Raw genomic sequence first — 21,076 nt, forward strand, 5'->3', positions numbered from 1 at the left:
TGACACGTGAGGGACTCAGCCGGCTTATCCAAAAGTCGCCTGGATTTGTCTTTAGCACGCCTAAGTACACAGAATATATATTTATTAAATTCAAAATTGGTTAAATGCTGACAAAGGTTGCAGCAAGAGCTGGAAGTACATGGTGTTGTGCAGCTAGGGCACAATAAATGCGGGTCTGCAGCAGAGAACCTAAACCTACAACGAAAACAGGTTTTCATGAAATGTAAACAACTGAACAAACACGGACAAAACTGTGAATAAACAGTGAAAAATACGAATAAATTTCAAACCATATTGTTGAAGGATGCTCCCTACACCCCTATAAAGGTAATGTATAGGGTAATAACTAATAAAAAAAAGGATATAGTGCCATATAGAAGACACAGGCACTCTCCCAACCGTCCACTAGGGCGAAGAAGGAGAGAGTGAAGCATGTGGGAGTGGTGGCGCCACTTTTCCCGCCAAAACGGCCAGACAGATAACTCATGGTGAGTAGTGATTTTACGTCTGTTTTTATTGAAGGGAGCTTCAATAGAAGATACAAGTGTTCCACTAACGTTCGCAAGAGGAAGGAGACAAGCAATAAGCATGAGTCAGGATAAGGAAAAATATGCAAATATTAAAATTAAAACAGATTAAAGTTATAGGAACAATGTCAGGCTATTACCTTGTTCGAGGAATGTATCCATCAATATCCAAATAAATGAGTGATATGCCATTCATCTGCAGCTGTTCCAAGTGATGCGTCTTATAGCAGTCTAATATGCGAAAAAGTGATATATCATTTCAGGTTTTTCACATTGGTGTATAGTCTCATTGGTCACCCAAGACAGCACACCTGGCAACTAATGTCGGCCATTCTTTTTAAAAAAAATGTAATTTTCTGACTAATATTAGTTAGCCAATAATGAGCAAATCAATCAATGTATTGGTGGTTAATCCTTTGAAAGAAGGACATTTTTTTTACACAGACACTTTACGACAGAGGGTATTCAGTATAGATCAGTAAATCTACATACATAAACACTACCTTTTGACAAATCCGCTGTGCAAGATAAAAGTAATTAATCAATCAGCGCGTTATCGGTTTATCCTTTGATCGATGTTTGTTTTTTGTAACTCGGCTGATAATTCTTCTCGCTGCACTTCCATGTGCATATTACATAACATGTAATACATTTTCAACATTGGACCTTTATTTATAATGTTGAGTATTTACTCCAGACACAAGAAATGCCAAATGGGAACCTTTGACGGGTAATCAAAGTGGTGTTTCCACTAGTTATACCTGTTATAAATTCATTAACTGACCATCAAGTGAATGATGACAAATAATGTGTAGGTTTATACCACGTAACACGGGTTACAACAGAGAGTATTAATTGCTGTATTGCATGTAAAAACTTATGGCCCGACACTGTTTTGAGGATACGAACAGATTAGGATTAGAACAGAACTTCATTGTTGCATAAGAAATACATATAAGCATTTGCTGTGTGCTAAAACTGTATGTACCTATCTACCTAAGTACATTTTTAGATTCTTCGCACAATGGCAAAGTGGGATTGTTTAGTTTACGGATTGAAATAAATCAAATGTCAAAATTAACGAACAAGTTCAATAAACATCTATGCAACTATGACATGCACACCTTTCGAGTCTCAATGAAACACATGTATAAGCTTAATCAATTCTGTTGAGCAGTTTTTGTGGAGAAGTGGATAGACTTAATCCCCAATTTCACTATCATCAGAGAGAAATTCAGGAAAATTTATCTAAGTTCAAAATTCTCTAAACATACAAAAAATTATAAAATACGAAAACAAAATATGAGATGCACACCTTCAGAGTCTCTATAAAAGACATATGTAAGCTAAATGAGTTTTGTGCAGTGGTTTTTGAGGAGAAGTGGATAAAGTACACCCCCTGTTGTATGGGACGAACTGGATGAATAGAGCCAATTCAAGTTCAAACATCTGTAGAAGTGACAAAATTAAGAAATTGGATGAACAAGGTGTGAGACGCACACCTTTAGAGTCCCAATGAAACACACATAGAAGGCCAATTCTGTTGAGCAGCTTTTGTGGAGAAGTTGATAGACTTCATCCCCTATAACAATATATTCAGAGAGAAATTCAACAAAATTTATGCAAGTTTAAACGGCATTAAAATTGGAAAAATAAATAAAATACAAAATCAAAATATGAGATGCACACCTTTAGAGTCCTTATAAAGCACATGTGTAATCTAAATGAATTCCATAAAGTAGTTTTTGAGGAGAAGTGGATAACGTACACCCCCTGTTGGATGGAACAAACACTGGCTGAATAGAACGAGATTCAACTAAGTTCAAACATCTGTAAAAATGACAAAATTAAGAAATTGCATAAAAAATTATGAAATGCACACCTTTAGAGTCCCTACAAAAGACATGTAGAAGTTCATTCAATTCTGCTGAGCAGCTTTTGTGGAGAAGTGGATAGACTTCATCCCCTATTACACTTTCATCATAGAGAAATTCAGCAAAATGTACCTAAGTTCAAATGTCTCTAAACTTACAAAAAAACAACAATAAAATAAAAAAATAAATATATGAGATGCACACCATTAGAGTCCCAAGAAAGTCTATGTATAAGTTCATTGAATTCCACAGAGCGGTTATGGTGGAGAAGTGGATAGAATACATTTCCTGTTTTGGACGGATGGACGGACGGACAGACAGACGGACGGACGGACGGACACCGAGGGTAACCCTATATGCCCCTGCCATAACTGGCGGGGACATAAAAATTGACAGATACAATTGCATTATTTAAAACTTTTTTTCACATGTCCTTATAAACAAATGATGTATGTATATATAACTGCAAAAGAAATTTTATCATTGTAGCAGGAATTAAGGTAATAATTTTGAACTGAAGTTAAATGTTCCCATATGGGCAGGATCATCATTAAAATCAAATTATTTACATAAACTGCATTAATAGATAAGAAAGACAACAAATGATCTGTTCAATCTTTATTTCAAATAATACAATAATAATTATATAACAGTCTAAGTAAACTTAGGCTCAGTATTATTCGTTACACTGCTATACCCAGTCTAACAAAACCTTGTGGAAGGTCGCGTCAGCTGACCTTTTCAATGGACCAATCAGAACACAGCTTACCAAATTGCGAAAGTTGACATTCGCACATACCAATTGAGCTTTTACCTCGAAAAAGTTTTGTACCCGAAAGATTCCGAATGCTATTTTCCGTACAATCGCTTCCGAGTGATGCACATGGAGCACGCCACAACAGTGAGTAAACAGTCGCTGAGAATATCGTTTTGTCACTATTCAAGGATGTCAGCTTGCGGAAATATTAGCTAATGATAGCCATGTCAACAGAAACCTAAAACCGTATATTCTGCAGGTCATATATCTGTGTTTTAAGCGGGTTTTCATTTGTTATGAGATCAGTGTTGGCGACCGGGGAAGAGAAAATCCATTTTGTAAGTCCCGCCAAACCCTAAATAGTAGCCGTTGTCTGATTGGTTAAATCTGTTCGGCCGTCTCGCGTTTGATTGGACGGTCATAGGTCGCTCAAAGGTTACCCAACGCGACCTTCCACAAGGTTTTGTTAGACTCAGTACAGCAGTGTAACGAATAATACTGAGCCTAAGTTGACTTAGATTTAATTATTTAATTATTATTCTATAGCGCCTAACTTCCATCCATACAGGTTGCTCAGTGGCGTTTTGCACAGGAGTCATTCAGAGTAGCTAGTCAAAGGCTTGCTTAAAGAGGTGTGTCTGAGATAGTCTTAAAATGTGGTTTGTCACAATCCTTATAGGAAGAGGTAGATCGTTCCACAGTAGGTGAGCTGAGGCAGAAAAGGCTTGATCACCATTGATGATTTCATGATTGGGACTGAAAGGCAAATATGATTGACAGAACGGAGAATACGGGTTGGTTGGTATATGCTGACAAAGCTTCTGACACGATGATTCATCACAGACACAGTTTGGGGATGGAAGAAGTATCTTGTATAGTCCGTTTGCAGTGAAAACGTACCGATGAATTTCACTTTAAACAAAAAAGTAATTCAAATAAAGTGAAATTTTGATTGCTAATCCTCATAACTTTATATTACCTTGCCAATTGAACCTTAAAATTTTATTCAGCTTAGGATAAAAGTTGTTTAACAAACGATCATAGTTTCAAATCGCTATTATCGGTTTGTATTACAAGGGGGGTTTGCACATTAAATGAAACCTTGATAACAAGAAGGGTTGGTTTCTACGGTAGTTAAAGTTAACGCGCATCACGCACCGCACATGTATTTGTTTCACTGTTCCAACTACTGCACGTACCCCCTTGTACCCAAAGTTCAATAAAATTCTGAGATTTAAAAGTTCAAATGGCAAGGTAAAATTATGAGGATTCGCAATCTTAATTTCACTTTATTTGATTTACTTTTTTGCTTAAAGTGTAATTCATCGGTGTGGTTCCGACTTTGCTGTTGCGAATGTTAAGTGACAGACCTGCAGTCACTTTCGAAAGCTGCTGTTTAGAACCTAGAAACTCTGTTTTGCTGTCATTTAATTTGAGAAAATTCACGGTCAGGATCTAACCTCACTCACAGAGGCTTCAATTTGATGGATTCCAGAAGCGGTTTCAGATGGCTGTCATCAGCATAGAGATGAAAGATCAAACCATGTTTCCTGATCATATCAACTATTGGAAGAATATATCTGCTGAAAAGCAAAGACCCCCCCAGATCTGGACCCTGTGGAACACCAACGTTAACTGTTGTCAGAAGTGAGGTAACCTTGCCAATCTTGACAACCTGAGTTCTGCCGGACAGATTGGATCAAACAAGAAACAACCTTTCCTGTAACGCAGAGTCTTTCCTGCATGCGAGAAAGCAGTATCGTGTGGTCTAGGATGTCAAAGCCTGATGATAAATCAAGAAGGACCAGCAGGGTGACATTCTGCTGGTCCATTGCCCTCATGACATCGTTATGGATACGAACAAGTACAGTCTCTGTGCTATGTTTTGATTTGTAAGCACTCTGGAAGCCTTTAAGCAGGTCGTTGTTGAGTAGGTGTCCTTCAAGCCTTCGTGAAACAATTTTCTCCAAACATTTTTAAATGAAAGACAGATTAAATATAGTTGTTTTAAGTCATCCAGATTTACATTGGCCTTTTTAATGAGAGGAGTGACGACCACATTTGATGATGGACTGATCAGGCCTACCAAAGAAATCTTTTGCAGAAAAATGCAGAAAAGCCCACATTAATCGTGGAAATAGCAACATAAACATAATACCTCGCTACTGAAACAGTAATAACGGCAACTTTAAATCGCTCAAACGTGCATAAAAAATGAAGAGCCTGCAACTTCGATTTTGTGCATGCGTACATGGAAGAGGAAGTCTCGACCGCATGTTGACATTTGCCAGCTTGGACAAAAGTTACATTCCCTTTTTAAGTATTTCTGTTGTGTTATTTGGCATTTATCATCATGATACTTGTGTGCACACTTGTTTAGTTTACATTCCATTCGTGAGGTGAGGTGAAATTGGGTTTAACGTCGTGCTTGAGAATATTTCGCTCATATGACGACGTGCATGCGTGTGTCTCGCTTGCATCCCAAGTACACTGCCAAGTCTGCTTGATAACAGTGTTAGTACCTACACCAAAATGTCGCACTCACTGCAATAAAGAAGTTGACTATCCATAGAACTTGGTTTTCCTTCATCTATACAACTTCTAAAATGCCTCTCAAAGAAGACTTCATATTAGTTCAGCAAAATTTACCAATGCTGAGCCAATTATTTCTCCTCCCTTCTCTCCAAACTCATTGTGACTTAGGTCCAGACAGGTCAAAGACAGGTTGTTCTTCAAAGCATCTATGAATTTACATGCATCTCTGTCTTGAAGCTGATTACCTGGAATCAATCATAACTAAAATCAATGCAAGAGAAAATCTGGCAGAAATCATTTAATGATGTCAAAGTCATCAAATGTCATTGGTTGACAAAGGACCATTTTGTCCCCCATTCTATGTACTTGTCTCACAAATCAGCAACAAAGTATGTGTTTTCCCCCGTCCATCTCCTCATGTTTCCTCCAAAACCACTGTATGTCCTGGATTTTGAAAAGGATGAGAGCCCCATTTGACCCACCTTATGTTTCAGAGTTTCATATTTAAAAAGTCATTGATGTTTACATGTTCTGGAGTGGTTAATTAGCAGAAACACATGGAAAGCATTAAAACTGGTGTGCAAGGTGAGCATAAACTTCGGTGGATGGAAAAAGAGTCATAGGGAAAAAAGTCATGGAAAAAAATGTCATAGGAATAATAACTATTATAAAACATCCTGTTCTCCAGTTATTTAATTTGTTTATACTGTATATTATATATTTCACTTTCATCGTCAATAATAAAAACATCCTGTTCTCCAGTTATTTGCAAAAACTAATTCAACAACAACTGTTATGAGGTCAATATATTGAAGAGACTTCAGAATCCATTCGTGAGGGACAGAGTTGTATGCTTTTTTGTAGTCAATCCAGCACATGGAGAGGTTGCGGTGATATGTTTTAGCCTCTTCCAAAATCATTTTTTGTACAAGAAGTTGATCCTTGCACCCCCAACATCCCTTTCTCGCTCCCTTCTGCTCTCTATGAACAAAACCATTGGAAGAACAGGAGGAGGACAAGAGGTTTGTCAAACACCCAGTGTTCAAACATGTGATAGGGCGGAAGTTTTTGGGATCAGTCGAGTCTCCCTTTTGGAGTATTGTGCGACCTTTGCAGAACCATGGAGGAACATCACCTGTGTCCACGAGAGAATTGAAACAGTGAAGTAATGGTGTTTGGACACAGGGGAACAGTTTCCAGTACTGGTTTCGAATGCCATCAGGCCCTGGAGCTGTATTAGATTTGGACTTTTTGATAACACTTTTCAGGCAATCTGATGAGATGTCTCTGACTGAGTTTGGTTTTACGCCGCTTTTAGCAATATTCCAGCAACATCATGGCGGGGGACACCAGAAATGGGCTTCACACATTGTGCCCATGTGGGGATTCGAACCCGGGTCTTCGCTCTGACGAGCCAACGCTTTAACCATTATGCTACCCAACCGCCCCTGATGAGATGTAGCAGACAAACGACCTAGATATTTTCTCATGCATTGCTTGGCCATAATCATGGACCCATGTTGCCTCCAGGTTACAGTCGCCGGGTACAGACCATAACTGTTTCATCCATAGGAGGCCGCTTGTCATGCTCACTATCACCGTTTGTTTCAGTTGTTTGTTTGATAAATTTGTTCTTCTTTTCCAATTTTTTTCTTTATTTCTGTCCATACCTTTATTCTTGCCTCAAGGGAATCGACAATTTTCGAGAAGTACCTTTTCTTTCGGTGTCTTGTATTGTAATTTTAATTTCTTCCAAATTGCCTTTTGCCTTTTAGACAAGGGATTCCCTGATAATCTTAGTTTAATCCAGGATATATTTCTTCTTGTTTCATTAAGTTTTACAAGAAACCGGTTTTTCCTTGGTCTTTTGTTGTTTTCATTAGATGGTTTTTCTTTTGAAACTGTGTGAAGTTCCTCAAAAGTTCAAGTGGCAACATAGACACAGCAATTCACTTCATGTAACGAACAGTCCGCAGAAATTTTTAAGGAAATAGCCTCATTTAGTAAATCAATTTCATTTTTGGAAAAGACACATTTAGTTGTTTAATTGGCCTCCGTTTCTCTAAAGGTAAATCACAAATTTCCTCATAAATAGAATTGAACAAACTGTAAACAGGATTTTCCGAAAGATCTGACACTGAAGAAGAAGAGTTTGGGTCAGAAATTTTGGGGCCAATTGGCAGCACTATGCCGGAAGAGTTTGCACCAGGAAGAGGAGAGAGGTTAACACAGACGTTCAACTGAAGTTTTGGGTCTGCTGCCCCTTACAAACGGTGGTTGATGAGGGGGGACATGATGCTCATGCAAAGGTTCCTGAAGGGCTTCAGTTATGGGCTGAACTGGCTCACGAGGCATGAGATTTTTAAGCCGCTGGAATTGACCTCGGAGAGTTTGCTCCGTCAGGAAAGTATACATTGGCATGGTATTGTCCCAATGCAGCTTAAGTGACTTGCCGTTTATGCGCGGATTTGCAGGCCATCCTGTCACTCTCACACACTCAAGTAGTGTGGTGTTAAGATGGTTTGACCAAGATATTCTTGGTCGGGCTCTATGCCCTCCCCTGGGACAAGTCCCATCTCCAGTATGGTTGGTGTCACTACCGGAGGAAGGCTGACTGGGCTGCTGAGTTGAAGGATTGTAGTCTTGTCTGTTGGTAACCCAGTGTAAAACCAGCTTTGGGGGGGTCAGCCCTAACTGGGTGATGTACGTTCAGTTCAGGGAATAAAATTCCAATATATAGGCCAACCACGAAGAGGCGTACATCATCAGGCCCTTATTATTATTAGAAGGAAATGCATAGTGTGAGACAGGATAAGTATATTCAAGATCTGAACCACTTTTGACATTTTGAAAAAAATTATTATTTTGTATACTGGTATGTTTTGAAGTTGTTTATGAAAAAAATTTTAAGCAAGCATTTGATTAGGAGAGCCACATATTTACTACAATATCTGCCATGTTTCGGTTCACACTGGAAGCGGAGAGTTGTATCAGTTTTGCCTGCAGGTTCCTTATAGAGATGCTAACAACATTCATACCTGCCAGGGACAGTGTCTTCAAGGTTGTGTTCACTTCCAGCATCCCAGCAAAGGCTGCTGCACCAGTCGACCCAATAAAATTATTGGCCAAATTCTGTGAAGAAAAATGTTGACGATCAAATTTAATGTATCAAGTAGTATAAGTAACGGGTGTTCTGCATCACTTCCGCTAATGGCATTATTTATGGCTAATTTAGCTCCTAGCAGCCCCTTACAAACGGTGGTTGATGAGGGGGGACATCAAACGATGTCCCTGTATAAAAGAGAATTTTTTTAATTACGAATCCACATTGATATTGAGGAAACAATTCAGCATTATTCTCCTATGATTTCTTTGGTTTTGGTAAGGAATGCTTGACGGGCTTGTTCTCTCCCTAGTTCTATGAATTTTTTTTAATCTTCTTCACTAATGCCATTGACTTTACGAGACTTTGTTCGAATCTCTTGTTGTTTCATCGTGTTGTATTTGGAAAGTTCCGACATCACTAAACGAAACTCTTACTAGCGGAGAGTGCCGTCGAGATATGATCTTCGATGCTATTTAGCTTTGCTTCAGCTAGAACGCAAATACTATCGTGTTTCAATGCCTTCGTTTGTAATCAACGTGAAATATATATAAATAGTTTTCAACTGATTTTCAGATAATGTCTTGTGCGGAAACTTTAAGATGATCAGATGGATATTCGTCAGAAAGAAAATTTTGGTGAGTGTAATTTTTTCTCTCCAAGGTCACAATGACCCCCTCGAGGATAGCGCAAGTCCTTGTGTCTCTCTGTATGTAAATCTCGCAAACATCTTGTTGATGTTTTAGAATCGAACAGAGTATAACTCAAATCGCTATTTCAACATCGGGGTTATCGGATGACATATAGTGTCATATTGGCTGGAATCCCTTGTAATGCGTCTTCGAATTCGGTCACCAACTGTAAACTCGTATCTAAGAGGGACGGTTTACTCAGCAGCACGTGACTTGTTTTTTTTCCGAGATGACGCTCACGAGTTCACTCCTTCTTTGCAAGATACATAAGTTCCCAGCACAATCCCATTATTGATGATTTTCGTGATGTAATGATCCTTATTCTCCATATACATGTCTCGACATCGTTTAAATCGCCTAGACCACCATCGAATGCTGCTACCATCACCCAGTTATCGTTGTTGTTACGAACGAGATTGTATTGAGCGTTGTTTACAAGTCCCCCGGTCTCGACATCGTTTAAATCTCCTAGGTTACCACCATCACCGCCAGAGGCTGTCACTTCTTTTCGCTTGTAAATGTTGCTTTTAATTCTAAGGCGTATAACTTAGCTTCGACACCGGGTTTGTCGAATCCTTGCGTGTCAACGAGATCGGATAGCGCTTTGGTTGAGTTCCGGGGATTATACCCTGCATTAACTTTTTATACTGTAATAACGGGAAAGATTCGGTTCTACCGTTGTTGTATGTTTCATCTTTCGCCCTGAATATTATCCGTTGTGCTTATCTGATCGAGGTGAATGCACAGCTCTCGATAGGGAAGGCAATTAAGTAATTTCGAGCCTGTAATGGTGGTTTGGGGTTGTAATTCATTCGTATGTAACCCTAGTGTTCTCGCTAAGGACTTGGCAAGTCTTATGGATTTTTCTCCACTGGTTAATGTCAGCGTTCCATACTACTCGTTCAGCTTGAGGCTGGCTCCTTGAGGTTTAAAAATTTCGTTGTTCAGCGAACAAACTCTATAATAACCGTCAGACAAAATGTGACGTTTGTTATCAATAAATGGCTTGTTGTTGTTTCTCTTGTTACTGATGTTAGTCCACCGCAGGTAATACGTGAGATCGCCGAGAGCTACTTCAAGTAGAGTGAAGCAGTGAGTGTTTTATCCTAAAAGTAATAACGTAAGCGTTGCCAATCTCACGCAACCGAGGATAGTGGTAGGTGCGGATGGTTCCCATTTTCGAGCTTGTTTTATCGATGTGTTTAAATATTATATGTTTCCCATAACTCTTGTGAAAACGATACATGCTTGGTTTTCGAACACGATGCAATTTTAGCAAAATCAATTCAACTTCGCCGTGTTGTGCGCAACAATGGGATGTGGCGTGACCGTGACCGAATCTAGTCGCTCAACTAAGTCAGTCCGTTTCTCGTTTAATTCCAGATCAGGTGCATCCTGAAAGAAATCAGTGCACCGCTTCCGCAGGACAAGGCGTGGGATGCGACGAATAATCTGTACGATTGGCGTGCATACGAACGTATTTGTGATGATTTTCAAATAAATCTGAATACAGTGAATCACAGTTTGGTCATTCCCATCATTCACAATATGACCCTAGTAGAAGCCAGCAAAAGGTTGAAAGAATGGGGTGGTAAGACGTATGCCATATCTTACGTAACAACGAATGAGTGGAGGGATGATCTTATGGCATTTGATGATAGTAAGGATTACCGAGGTTGGAGGTTTCAGCTTCTCGGTTGATGGAAGCTGCTTCTAATCGGACCGATCTTTCGTCTTGTAAGTTACGTAATCTTTCTCCGATGCGACGTCTGCTGATCTCATCATCGTCATCGTCCACTTTTTTAAGTTTTGTTTTCTCGTAAGCGATACGATCATCGAGTTCGTTCAGTTTGGCAATGTTATTCATGAGCGATCTGCGCATGGTTTGCGAGCCTTGTCTAGACCATGCAGTTCCCGAATGCTATAATTCTGCTTTCTAATTCACTATTGTTGATTGTGTCCAACACGTCGTCTAGTCCATTCGAAGCTTCTTGAGCACGTTGTGGTAGGTCTCTCAAATCGTCTTGATCTAATGCACTCGCCGTGGCCCCGAGCTCGGTTTGGGATATTTGTAAAGCCTTGGTGGCCTTTGCCCGAAAGTTTGGATTGTGTACTGTGGTAATCCACTCGTTTTAATTTATCCCGGAGAAAGTCAACACCATGGAGTCCAGCCTGTGTGCACAAGGCGAGTGGTTTTCCCGTACGGACATTTACAAGAGCGGCATTCGTAGCAGTTTTCCCTCTCTTATTGATTTTGAATAAATAATAATCGCGATATGTAGGCAGAACATAATTTTTATCTTGCTTTAAGGCATAGTAGTATTCATTCACAGTCGTTTTTAAAAGTTAATCGCCGAGGATGTTACCCATGACTGAGGTTTCATCTTCATCCTCCAAGGGCCTTTCATCACCCAAATCGTCCATCTCAATATTCGTCAGCCATTTTTGGTTATAAAAAACATACTTTCAATATAACAATGTCTGCGTCGCAATACGGGCAAAAACTAGACCCTTTTAGAAGATTGAGGGAACCCTTGGGAGTCAAAGCCATTCTTCAATTAGTGACGATAATGAAAAATCCGAGTACGATTGATCAAAACCAGACGCTGTTGGTTCGATTTCTTAATCTGGGCACGCCTGGCTTTTCAGATCACTTTGACTTCCCGAAAAGTAAAAGAGAACTCGTGTCGAACATCGGCCAAGCGGTCGATGGAAAATCAGTGGAAACGAGGTACAGAGTATTGACAACAGCAACATGTTTTTCAGCTACATGAACTCTGGAGAACCACGAGCGAACGCCGGAACATGGAATATCAAGGCATATGTCTGAAAGGATGTGATTTGACTAGGTGGTGCGTGGGCTATACTTTTACGCCGGCCGAGTTCAACGCCATGACGCCGGAAGATAAAGCTATAGCCAATGCATTCCTTGGCACAAACAGCATATCTTAAAAGACATGATTGCATGGCTCGCTGCTTTTATTACAATCTTCGCCATGCCTGTGACTCTGAGGTCCATCCATGGTATGAACCTGAACATGTCCAGGGCGTCATGGAAAATGATGCTTTCAAACTTCTGTGGAATAGGCCCATTTACAGCCTCAGAAGAATTCCAGCCAACAAACATGATCTTGTCCTTTTTGATAAAGCTAACAAAATTATTAATATCATTGAATTTTCTGTCCCTTTTGACAGCAATGTGATTGGCAAGATTCAGGAAAAGCATGAAAAATATGCGGACCTCGCCATTAAAATGTCTTGCTTGCATCCCAAGTACACTGTCGTCAGGCTCCCCATTGTTCTCGGTGCCCTTGGTTTGGTACCTCCTGATCTCTTGGCGCAGATCAGGAGAGTGCCCGGGTTCTCCACCGGGAGTACAGCCCTTCTGACACTCTAGGTAATGCAGAAGGCTCCAGTGTTCGGGAGCCTTCATATTCTCCGAAAAGTTCTTGGCGGGTTCGACTAGGCAGCGTTTCCTGGGAGAAGTCCCATTCGCTTTCTGGGCTGCGTGTAGAGGGGGCAAGAGTCCTGAGCTGATGATGAGCCTTACCAGCCTGACTGTGCCAGGATCACCCGAACCCTCTCTGCTGCATACTATCTTTAATCTGCTAAACATAATAATAAAGGTCAAAAGCAGTCTGCAAGTAAATGAAGTTACAAATTTTGTGGTTTATGCCAATCAAATACCATAGAATCAATTGTACTATAGATATATCAAAATATGGTCAGCATAGATTAAGGCATCCTAAAAAGTCCTTAGTTGAAGGGGAGGAAGGTTTATGACAAAAACATTACCAAACAAACAATGAACATATTTTCTTTGAGCATGTCAGCAAGGTAGTATGCCCCTGCTGCCTCCACACAGTTGTCTGCTAGGTCTACATGTTCCGTTACTGTGTTACGCTGCAAGAAACAGAACATACTTTGAAAAACAAGAAAAGAGGATGACATATGGCCCGTCAACATCAAATATCAGTTGTTATTGGGCAAAATTCTATGAATATATATTTTTCTAAAAATTATCTTTTTATAACAGAAGTCCCTGTTACAAATCCTTCACTCCCACATCTACTCTCTGTTGTGTAACAGGCCACTGGTTTATCACAATAAACATCTCCAACTATGTCAATACACAAAGGGCAATCATTTCTGATAAGACTTCTTGACCTGTTCTTTTCAACATATCTGTCCTGAAGAACTCCTTTGAAATGTTTCAAGTAAGGACTGGTCATGGCTTCCATCTATTAATGTATAATTTTGCCATCAGATCAAAGATTTCATCAGGGACAAAATTTGTTGGAAAATCCTGAAATTACAAGCTCAATATTTCAGTTACATATAGGCACATCTTTCCTGAAAGATCAGTAGTTCACTAATCTTTTCTCATGCCAGATAATAACTTTCTGTAATTTGTGCAAGTTGGCACATGAATACAATCCACCAAATCTATTATTGCAGAAAAAGCATTTAATGTTAGAGGCAACTTTTATCTTGACATGGTATTGCAATGATACAATGTACAATTCGAAAATCACACCAGGAGGACTGACTGACTGAGTTTAGTTTTACGCCGCTTTTAGCAATATTCCAGCAATATCACGGCGGGGGACACCAGAAATGGGCTTCACTCATTGTACCCATGTGGGGATTCGAACCCGGGTCTTCGGCGTGACGAGCCAACGCTTTAACCACTAGACTACCCCGCCGCCCCCACACCAGGAGGAAGAGAGGAGAGGGGACTTATCCTGATGTAATAGAGGTAGTACTGTTGTTTGTTAATTCCTACTAATACAATACCTTCAAGAATACACCAAAGGGAAATGTGACATCAAGTAATCCCAGATAGCAAAGAACAGTACATGGACTAAAGAAGCATGCTCTGTCTTGATGGCATTACTACAAAAAGACATATCCAGCATCACAACAATCATGGCTAAACCGCCACCAGATCCATAACATAAGTGCAGCAGTGATCTGCTTACCCTGGCAATGTGATCACAGTTAATGGTAACTAAATCCAAAAGTTGTATACTGTTGGAACTAATCTTGTTGCTGAGGCACATATCTTGTGAGCATTGCAGTTACCAAGGCAAGGTGTGGATAGCTGAGCTGATTGAAAACAGTTTGTTATAGTGATCTTTAGTCAGCCTGCAATTGCAATCTTCATGGTATCTTTGACCAGAGGCCCAGATAAGCTGCGTATCCGGGTAAAATACGCATATAAAATTTCCATTTACGCAATGAAAAAAAATTGTTGCATACCAATTACGCATTTAAAATGTTAGACACGCAAAAGTTTAAAACAAATGCGTACGGAATATATTCATAAAAATCGTTTGCGTAATGAAAAAGACATCGATTGCTATCAAGTTGAACTGTTAGTATAGGACAAGTGTTGTAATGTCAGTATAGGATGAGTGATTTTTTATGAAATCATTTCCATTATATTTAAGTTGGTTTTGATTAGGTATTACATAAGGCAGAACATACCTGCTTAGTAAACTTACTCAATGACATAATACTGAGGTGAGTAAAATGACTGAAATACGCACATATTTGAAAGCAGTGGGTAACGGAAAATGAAATACCCACTCAACATTCATAATACCCACTCCAAAAACATACAGTAGGTACAGTACCCACATGAGCTAAATCTTATCTGGAGCTCTGTTTGACTGACTTGGTTATGCATGACAAAAAGATGATCTTTAGCCAACCTGCAATTGCAATCTTCATGATATCTTAGACTGAATTGGTCATGCATGACACAAAGAGATGTTTGCTATGTATTCTAATGCAGTGGTTAAATGTTAATCAGTCCATAAAAGAACTTTGTGTGAAACCAATATACACCTTTTGATATCATGGAGGATTCTAAAACTGAGTACAGAGCTGTAGTTCATGTCCTCACACTAGAGGGCGCCAACACATTCAGAATCCACGAGTACAGTCCTGACCTGGCACCCAGTCATTATAACCTGTTTTGAAATGTAAAGTCTCACTTGCGTGGAAGACGATTTTCCAATGATAAATGCAAGGCTACAACAGAAGCTTGATTCAGGGACCAGTTTAGAATTGTCCATGATATCAGTAGTGTATCTCTTCCAGTTATCACAATATTAATACTGTTTGCTGCAAGGCATTGAAATTTTCACAGGTATCTCTTGAATGATCAATGAATGCAATACTACTTGCGGCATAGCTGTTTCACAACTTTAGGTAGTGAGTTCTCAAAACTTTTTGACCTCCCCTCGTAACTCTGAATATCTAAACATCAAAGTTTCCTCAAATAACCAAACCCAACTGACCACTGTGTTGTTCATTCGCAGACACTTCTCGTGCAGTCAGTGTTTATGGAAATTTAACTGAACAAAATGTGTTTGAGCAACTCTTTAGAACAGTCACCTACATCTACATCATGAAAAAATCTGTACTGCCAGTTACATCCAGAAACAAGTGAGTGAACTCTTGAATAAACTTGAGCATTTTGCTCAGGTGGCAATTGACCAAGATAACATCTAAATTTGCTAAAAATTCAGGATTGCATAGCTTAGAGATAGAAGAGTAAACAGTGCCACCAAACTTTACAAAGTCATGTTTCTCATCAGTATCACAATCTGATACATCTACAGAAGGTGAGCAGGGGCAATAAACTGAGTAGGTACATAGAGAATACTACACAAGGTCTCATGACATACGAATTATACAAAACGAGGTCGCAAGTTTCGTATAATTCGTATGAAATGTGACTGAGTGTGGTATTTCATTTATTACCCACGTCCTACCTGCATAAAATTGACAAAATATCGTATTTTTGTTGTCTTTATGCTTTCAAACCTGAACTGATTTTATAAAGAGGTTGCAGAAGAATTTGCATGATGTCACACTGTATTCACTGCGCCATTCTCGTCTGCCCCCTCTGTATCAAAGGTAAAGCCTCTTACATTAAACTACTCCGTAGCACCCCGTTTCTTAGTTTGCAGTTGCTTCACTCGGCTAACATCACTGGCGGAAACATTACAGTTATGGTTTTCGACAGACATAATGTCACAGTTCGATTCACAATTTATCAGCAACACGACAATGTTCGCAATGTTTACATTCCCACAATGCATCAGTTGAATGCAGCGTGACTAGTCAGGTTCATCTGGATGTAATGATAATAATTTACGTTGGTAGTAGAAATGAGACGTTCATATTGCCCCATGGTCTACATTAATCACAGATGTAATTATAACGTAAACTGTCATCAAACTGTTTTTCTGGTAACGTGCATCTTAACGTACGGGGGCAGACACGTCTATAGAACAGCGCGTCAGTGAGCGAGGATTGTTAATTTAGGTCACCGACACCGTAATTTTTCTGCTTGTATTCTGGCGTAGATTAATTGTAATTAACCTTAGAAAGTATTATATTTGGCATCTTAGAAAAGAAATACAGTTCCGTCTACCACCATGTATAGTGCAATAAAGTACACTTTTGCCCGGAACTATTATAATGTAAAGCGTCTATCTAGATTGACATAGTAAAAGTTGTAGAATGAATGAATTTACGTGTTTGTAATGAATGAGAAAGTAGTCCCGTCACAACATCACCTAACGGAGGTCATTGGTTATCCAATCAAATCATTAGAATGTCAGGTCGAGTTGTTGCGGCACAGGTCAACGCGATACGACACTAGTATGACGTACGAGATTAGTATGCACCTACCCATACATTGACCACGTGGGTAACAAAATGTTGTTTCTGTCATATTTTCTGAACATCTTGACATGGCAGTGTCTTTGTCTGAATTCGTTATGAGCAGGTACAACCTGGCAGATTCCATTTCCTCATCAAAACACTTTCCTTGAGGTAAAAACAAACTGGAAATTTGTCAACATCTTCTAATGGCAACAGTAATGTACAGTTTTGGGTCGTCTCTCACTGCTCCTTGATCAGACCTGGTTCCTCAACTACCACATTGTCAGAGCTGTGAGCACTCTCACACGAAAATTTAGGCAAGTCAGGAGAATCATCAATGAAAGTACCAGCCAAATCTTAAATGGAATCATTCTCAGAAGAAATTTGCCAAGCCTTGGCATAAGTAACAACATCAAAAAAAAAAATACCTGGAATTTATTTATCTATTTCCTGTACTTTCTGAAACGCTCGGCTCATGACAAACAACAGGATCAGCAATAATTTTCCACCAGTTTCTCAAAACCCCACTTTAACCAACCCAGACACCAAGTCAGTTTTCAAATTCATAAAATGGGGAGGCACATTTGTAAATCCACATGAATACTCTCAAAAACAACATATATTGATTACACCAATTAACACTTATCAGAGGGGTACACAAAGTCCGCAGTCTAGACTACCAGTTGTCCTACCTGTAATGCCAAATATAACATATGTTACATTTGACCACTTTCTAAATGGCATTGTGTATTTCATAGCTTTCGGCTGTGGGAGCCGTGCCAATTAACACTTTTTAGAGGGGTACACAAAGTCCGCAGTCTAGACTACCAGTTGTCCGACTTCCATTTTTGTGGAAGCCGCTGTGGCTGAGCGGTCTAGGGGGCTGACTTTGTGTGCTGGCGATTAGGTGCCTGACTCTGAGGGTGTGGGTTCGAATCCCAGATGGGACTCAACCCTACAAAAGTACTAGAATCTGTACTTTACCGAGAAAGTGTAATCCAAAATATAACATATATTACATCAAGCATGTGGTTTGTGTTTTAAGAAAATGAAATGGCTATGCTTCAGGAGAGCTAAAAACATTACCTTGAGTGCTGCAGCCACAGGTTTTGTTGAAAGACCCCCAAGGTAGTGATGTCGCATGCGGATATTCCTCTTGTTCAAATGCCGTTGTAAATATGATATTGGTACACAACCTGTACAAAATAAGACTTTCTATATTCAGTATTCAAAAATAACTTTTCAAATATCATATTTGCCATTTTACCTATACATGTTTGGGAATGTAACTTCATCAGGTCAACCAACAGTAATATGCTGCAGCAAAGGAAACATGAGGGTTTGAATCTCACTAAAACAGGTGGAAGGTCAGCAGGAATTTAATACATATTGACAGGAAATGTTTTGTTATTCGGATTTTAAGAAAGGCGTTAGTTTCACTGTTGTGAAAGAAATTTGATGTTCTTTGCAAGAATTACTTTAGCTTTCAACATATTGTTCTGTCCTGTATCTTGAAACACAACTCAATATAAGGCAACGTAAACATATGTAAACATTTCACCAAATGCATTTGTCCAGCAAGCCTGGGCATTGGCTGACAAACCTCCAGCCAAGATAACTGATCGCAGTTTCATTCATTTTGAGAAAAGTGATATTTTCACTGCAGAAATTTGATGTTCTCTGCAATGAAAATAGAACTTTGCTCACCAGGGGAAGATAACTGATCGCAGTTTCATTCATTTTGAGAAAAAATGATATTTTCACTGCAGAAATTTGATGTTCTCTGCAATGAAAATAGAACTTTGCTCACCAGGGAGCTGAGATTGATAAGACGTGCCGTTGAGATTGACATCCAATAACTGATGGGAAAAATACCAGCGCCTTGAGCATGCACTAGTACGTGGATATGTATGCTATATAAATATCCAATAATATTTCAACAAATTGTTCTGTCTTGTATATTGAAACTCAATATAAGGCAATGTAAACATATGTAAACATGCCCACCAAGCCACTGATCACTGTTTCATTCATTGTGTCAAGTCCACAGCTTGCTTCCCACTGTTCAAAACACTTGAGTTACACACTGACAGCATTCAAAACTGACATTTATGTTCAAGTGACTTTATTTCACTCAAATGGCATTGGTCATTTCCAGTATTTATGCTTATTGAGAACGTAAATAGTTTTTATATTTTCTTGGCCCACCATGTATGATTGTAGTTCTTATGTATTCTTGGTTATTATTAGGGCTAATCTTATTCAAACAATGACGGTGAATAGACTTCAGTTTACAGTTGGGAGAATTTTCTCAGTTTAATATCAGTTCAATATTAATTCAATTAAACAAAATAAATAGAATATTTCATGTGCCAAGTGAAATATAATGTATCTTTCATCTCATGATGTGAAGAAAGTCATACTTTCACTTGTGTCTACTCCATTCATGACAATATCACAATTTTTGTATGTCAGTATGTCAGAGACATCACTTGACACATGAAATATCCTCTATTTCTGTGCCATTATTGATATAACCTGAGTATACCACAGAAAAGATAACTGCTGAGTTTAAGACATGGTTAAGTGATATACTATCATGAAAATGCATCCATTAACCTGCAAATCATCAGTTGTGGGTATAAAAATATGCTGGATCAGGTTAGTAATGGTCTGTGGTCTGATAATGAAGACGGGGGAATTTACTTTTAAATGGTCATCAAGTATTTGCTACTATTATGAGGTGTTGCACACAGCAAAAAGTAAATAGAATTTTCTTCGAAATCCAAATGGTCACAATCTACCCCTGGTCCAGACCAGAGGTTGGTCCCATAAAACATGGGGACCACTCTAATTGACATTGAACAGTTATGATAAACCATGAAGTACTAGTAAGATGCTGAACCATCGCCACACCCATTTCAGAGCAATTAGATCATCCAAACAATGTAAAATCCATTCTTCTTATCCCATCACTGACATATTGAGATTAAGCCTATTTTCTTTTTTGGATGCTGTGCAAAAGGTTTTGGTTGTCCTAAGATAGGAGGCTTTCTTTAACAGAATAACCTGCATGCTTTTAATAGGGCACGGGGAAACTAGCTCTGCTGATGTTGATTCATGATCATACATCCAAAATATTTCATTGCTGAACCAACATAACGTGATGTTTCCTTACCATTTCCAGATAATCTTCAAAGCTGCCCCAATGTATTGCTTATTTTTGGGGTAAATTGATGTTTGGACCACGTAACTCCCTCAATACTCTATTCATGTTATCATGCACGATATGATAGTTTTCCCAGAAATTATTGAGAAAATCTTTGTTTCCAAAGACTGATAATAGAATTTTAAAATAGGTGTTACATTATGTATTAAGATACTCAATATGGGAGGCAAGTCTTGTAGGCTCAAGAATGAATCTTACTACATCAAGAGTTATCTCCCCTGGTGTAGCAGATGGCTTCCTTTGTTGACATGGCAGATTTGACAGCAGAAGAGAGAAGAAAGCTGTTTCTAGAGGATTTTGAAAGGGGTGTGAATAATGCAAAAGAAAGGCCCACGAAAATCAAGATTGGGATAATGTTTTCTTTTCTGATGAAAGTTTTGTCTTGCTTTTTCCGTACTGAGTGAAAATTTGGACAAAAGATACTGTGAAACCAGAGACCCTATGGTCTCTGGTGAAAGCTCTCTACAAATGCCCAAAACATAGCCTGAAATTGCCCATGCTCGGTGGGATATCATCACATGGAGTGGCACCGTTGTGTATTTTCACTTGAAATTTGACAAAGGAATGATATGTTGACATCTTAGATGACCCGAACACTGTATGAAGATAATTGGATTTTCCAGCATGACAATGACCCCGAACACTTTGTGGGCTACACAAAACAGTGGTGGTGGTA

At 39.1% G+C, this 21,076-nt stretch overlaps 1 protein-coding gene across 1 annotated transcript in view; it reads right to left on the bottom strand.

Annotated features, from left to right (window-relative positions):
* Positions 1-21,076, bottom strand: part of LOC124280553 (leucine-rich repeat-containing protein 74A-like) — a 520,775-nt gene that overhangs the window by 378,868 nt on the left and 120,831 nt on the right. The window contains 4 exon segments of the mRNA XM_046716499.1: positions 5,808-5,938; positions 8,732-8,825; positions 13,284-13,391; positions 18,258-18,367. Of these exon segments, the coding sequence (XP_046572455.1) occupies positions 5,808-5,938; positions 8,732-8,825; positions 13,284-13,391; positions 18,258-18,367 (443 nt within the window).

This window comes from Haliotis rubra, unplaced genomic scaffold (assembly GCF_003918875.1).
Source record: "Haliotis rubra isolate DU_JTF1 unplaced genomic scaffold, ASM391887v1 Scf27, whole genome shotgun sequence".
In the NCBI taxonomy this organism is placed as follows: domain Eukaryota; kingdom Metazoa; phylum Mollusca; class Gastropoda; order Lepetellida; family Haliotidae; genus Haliotis; species Haliotis rubra.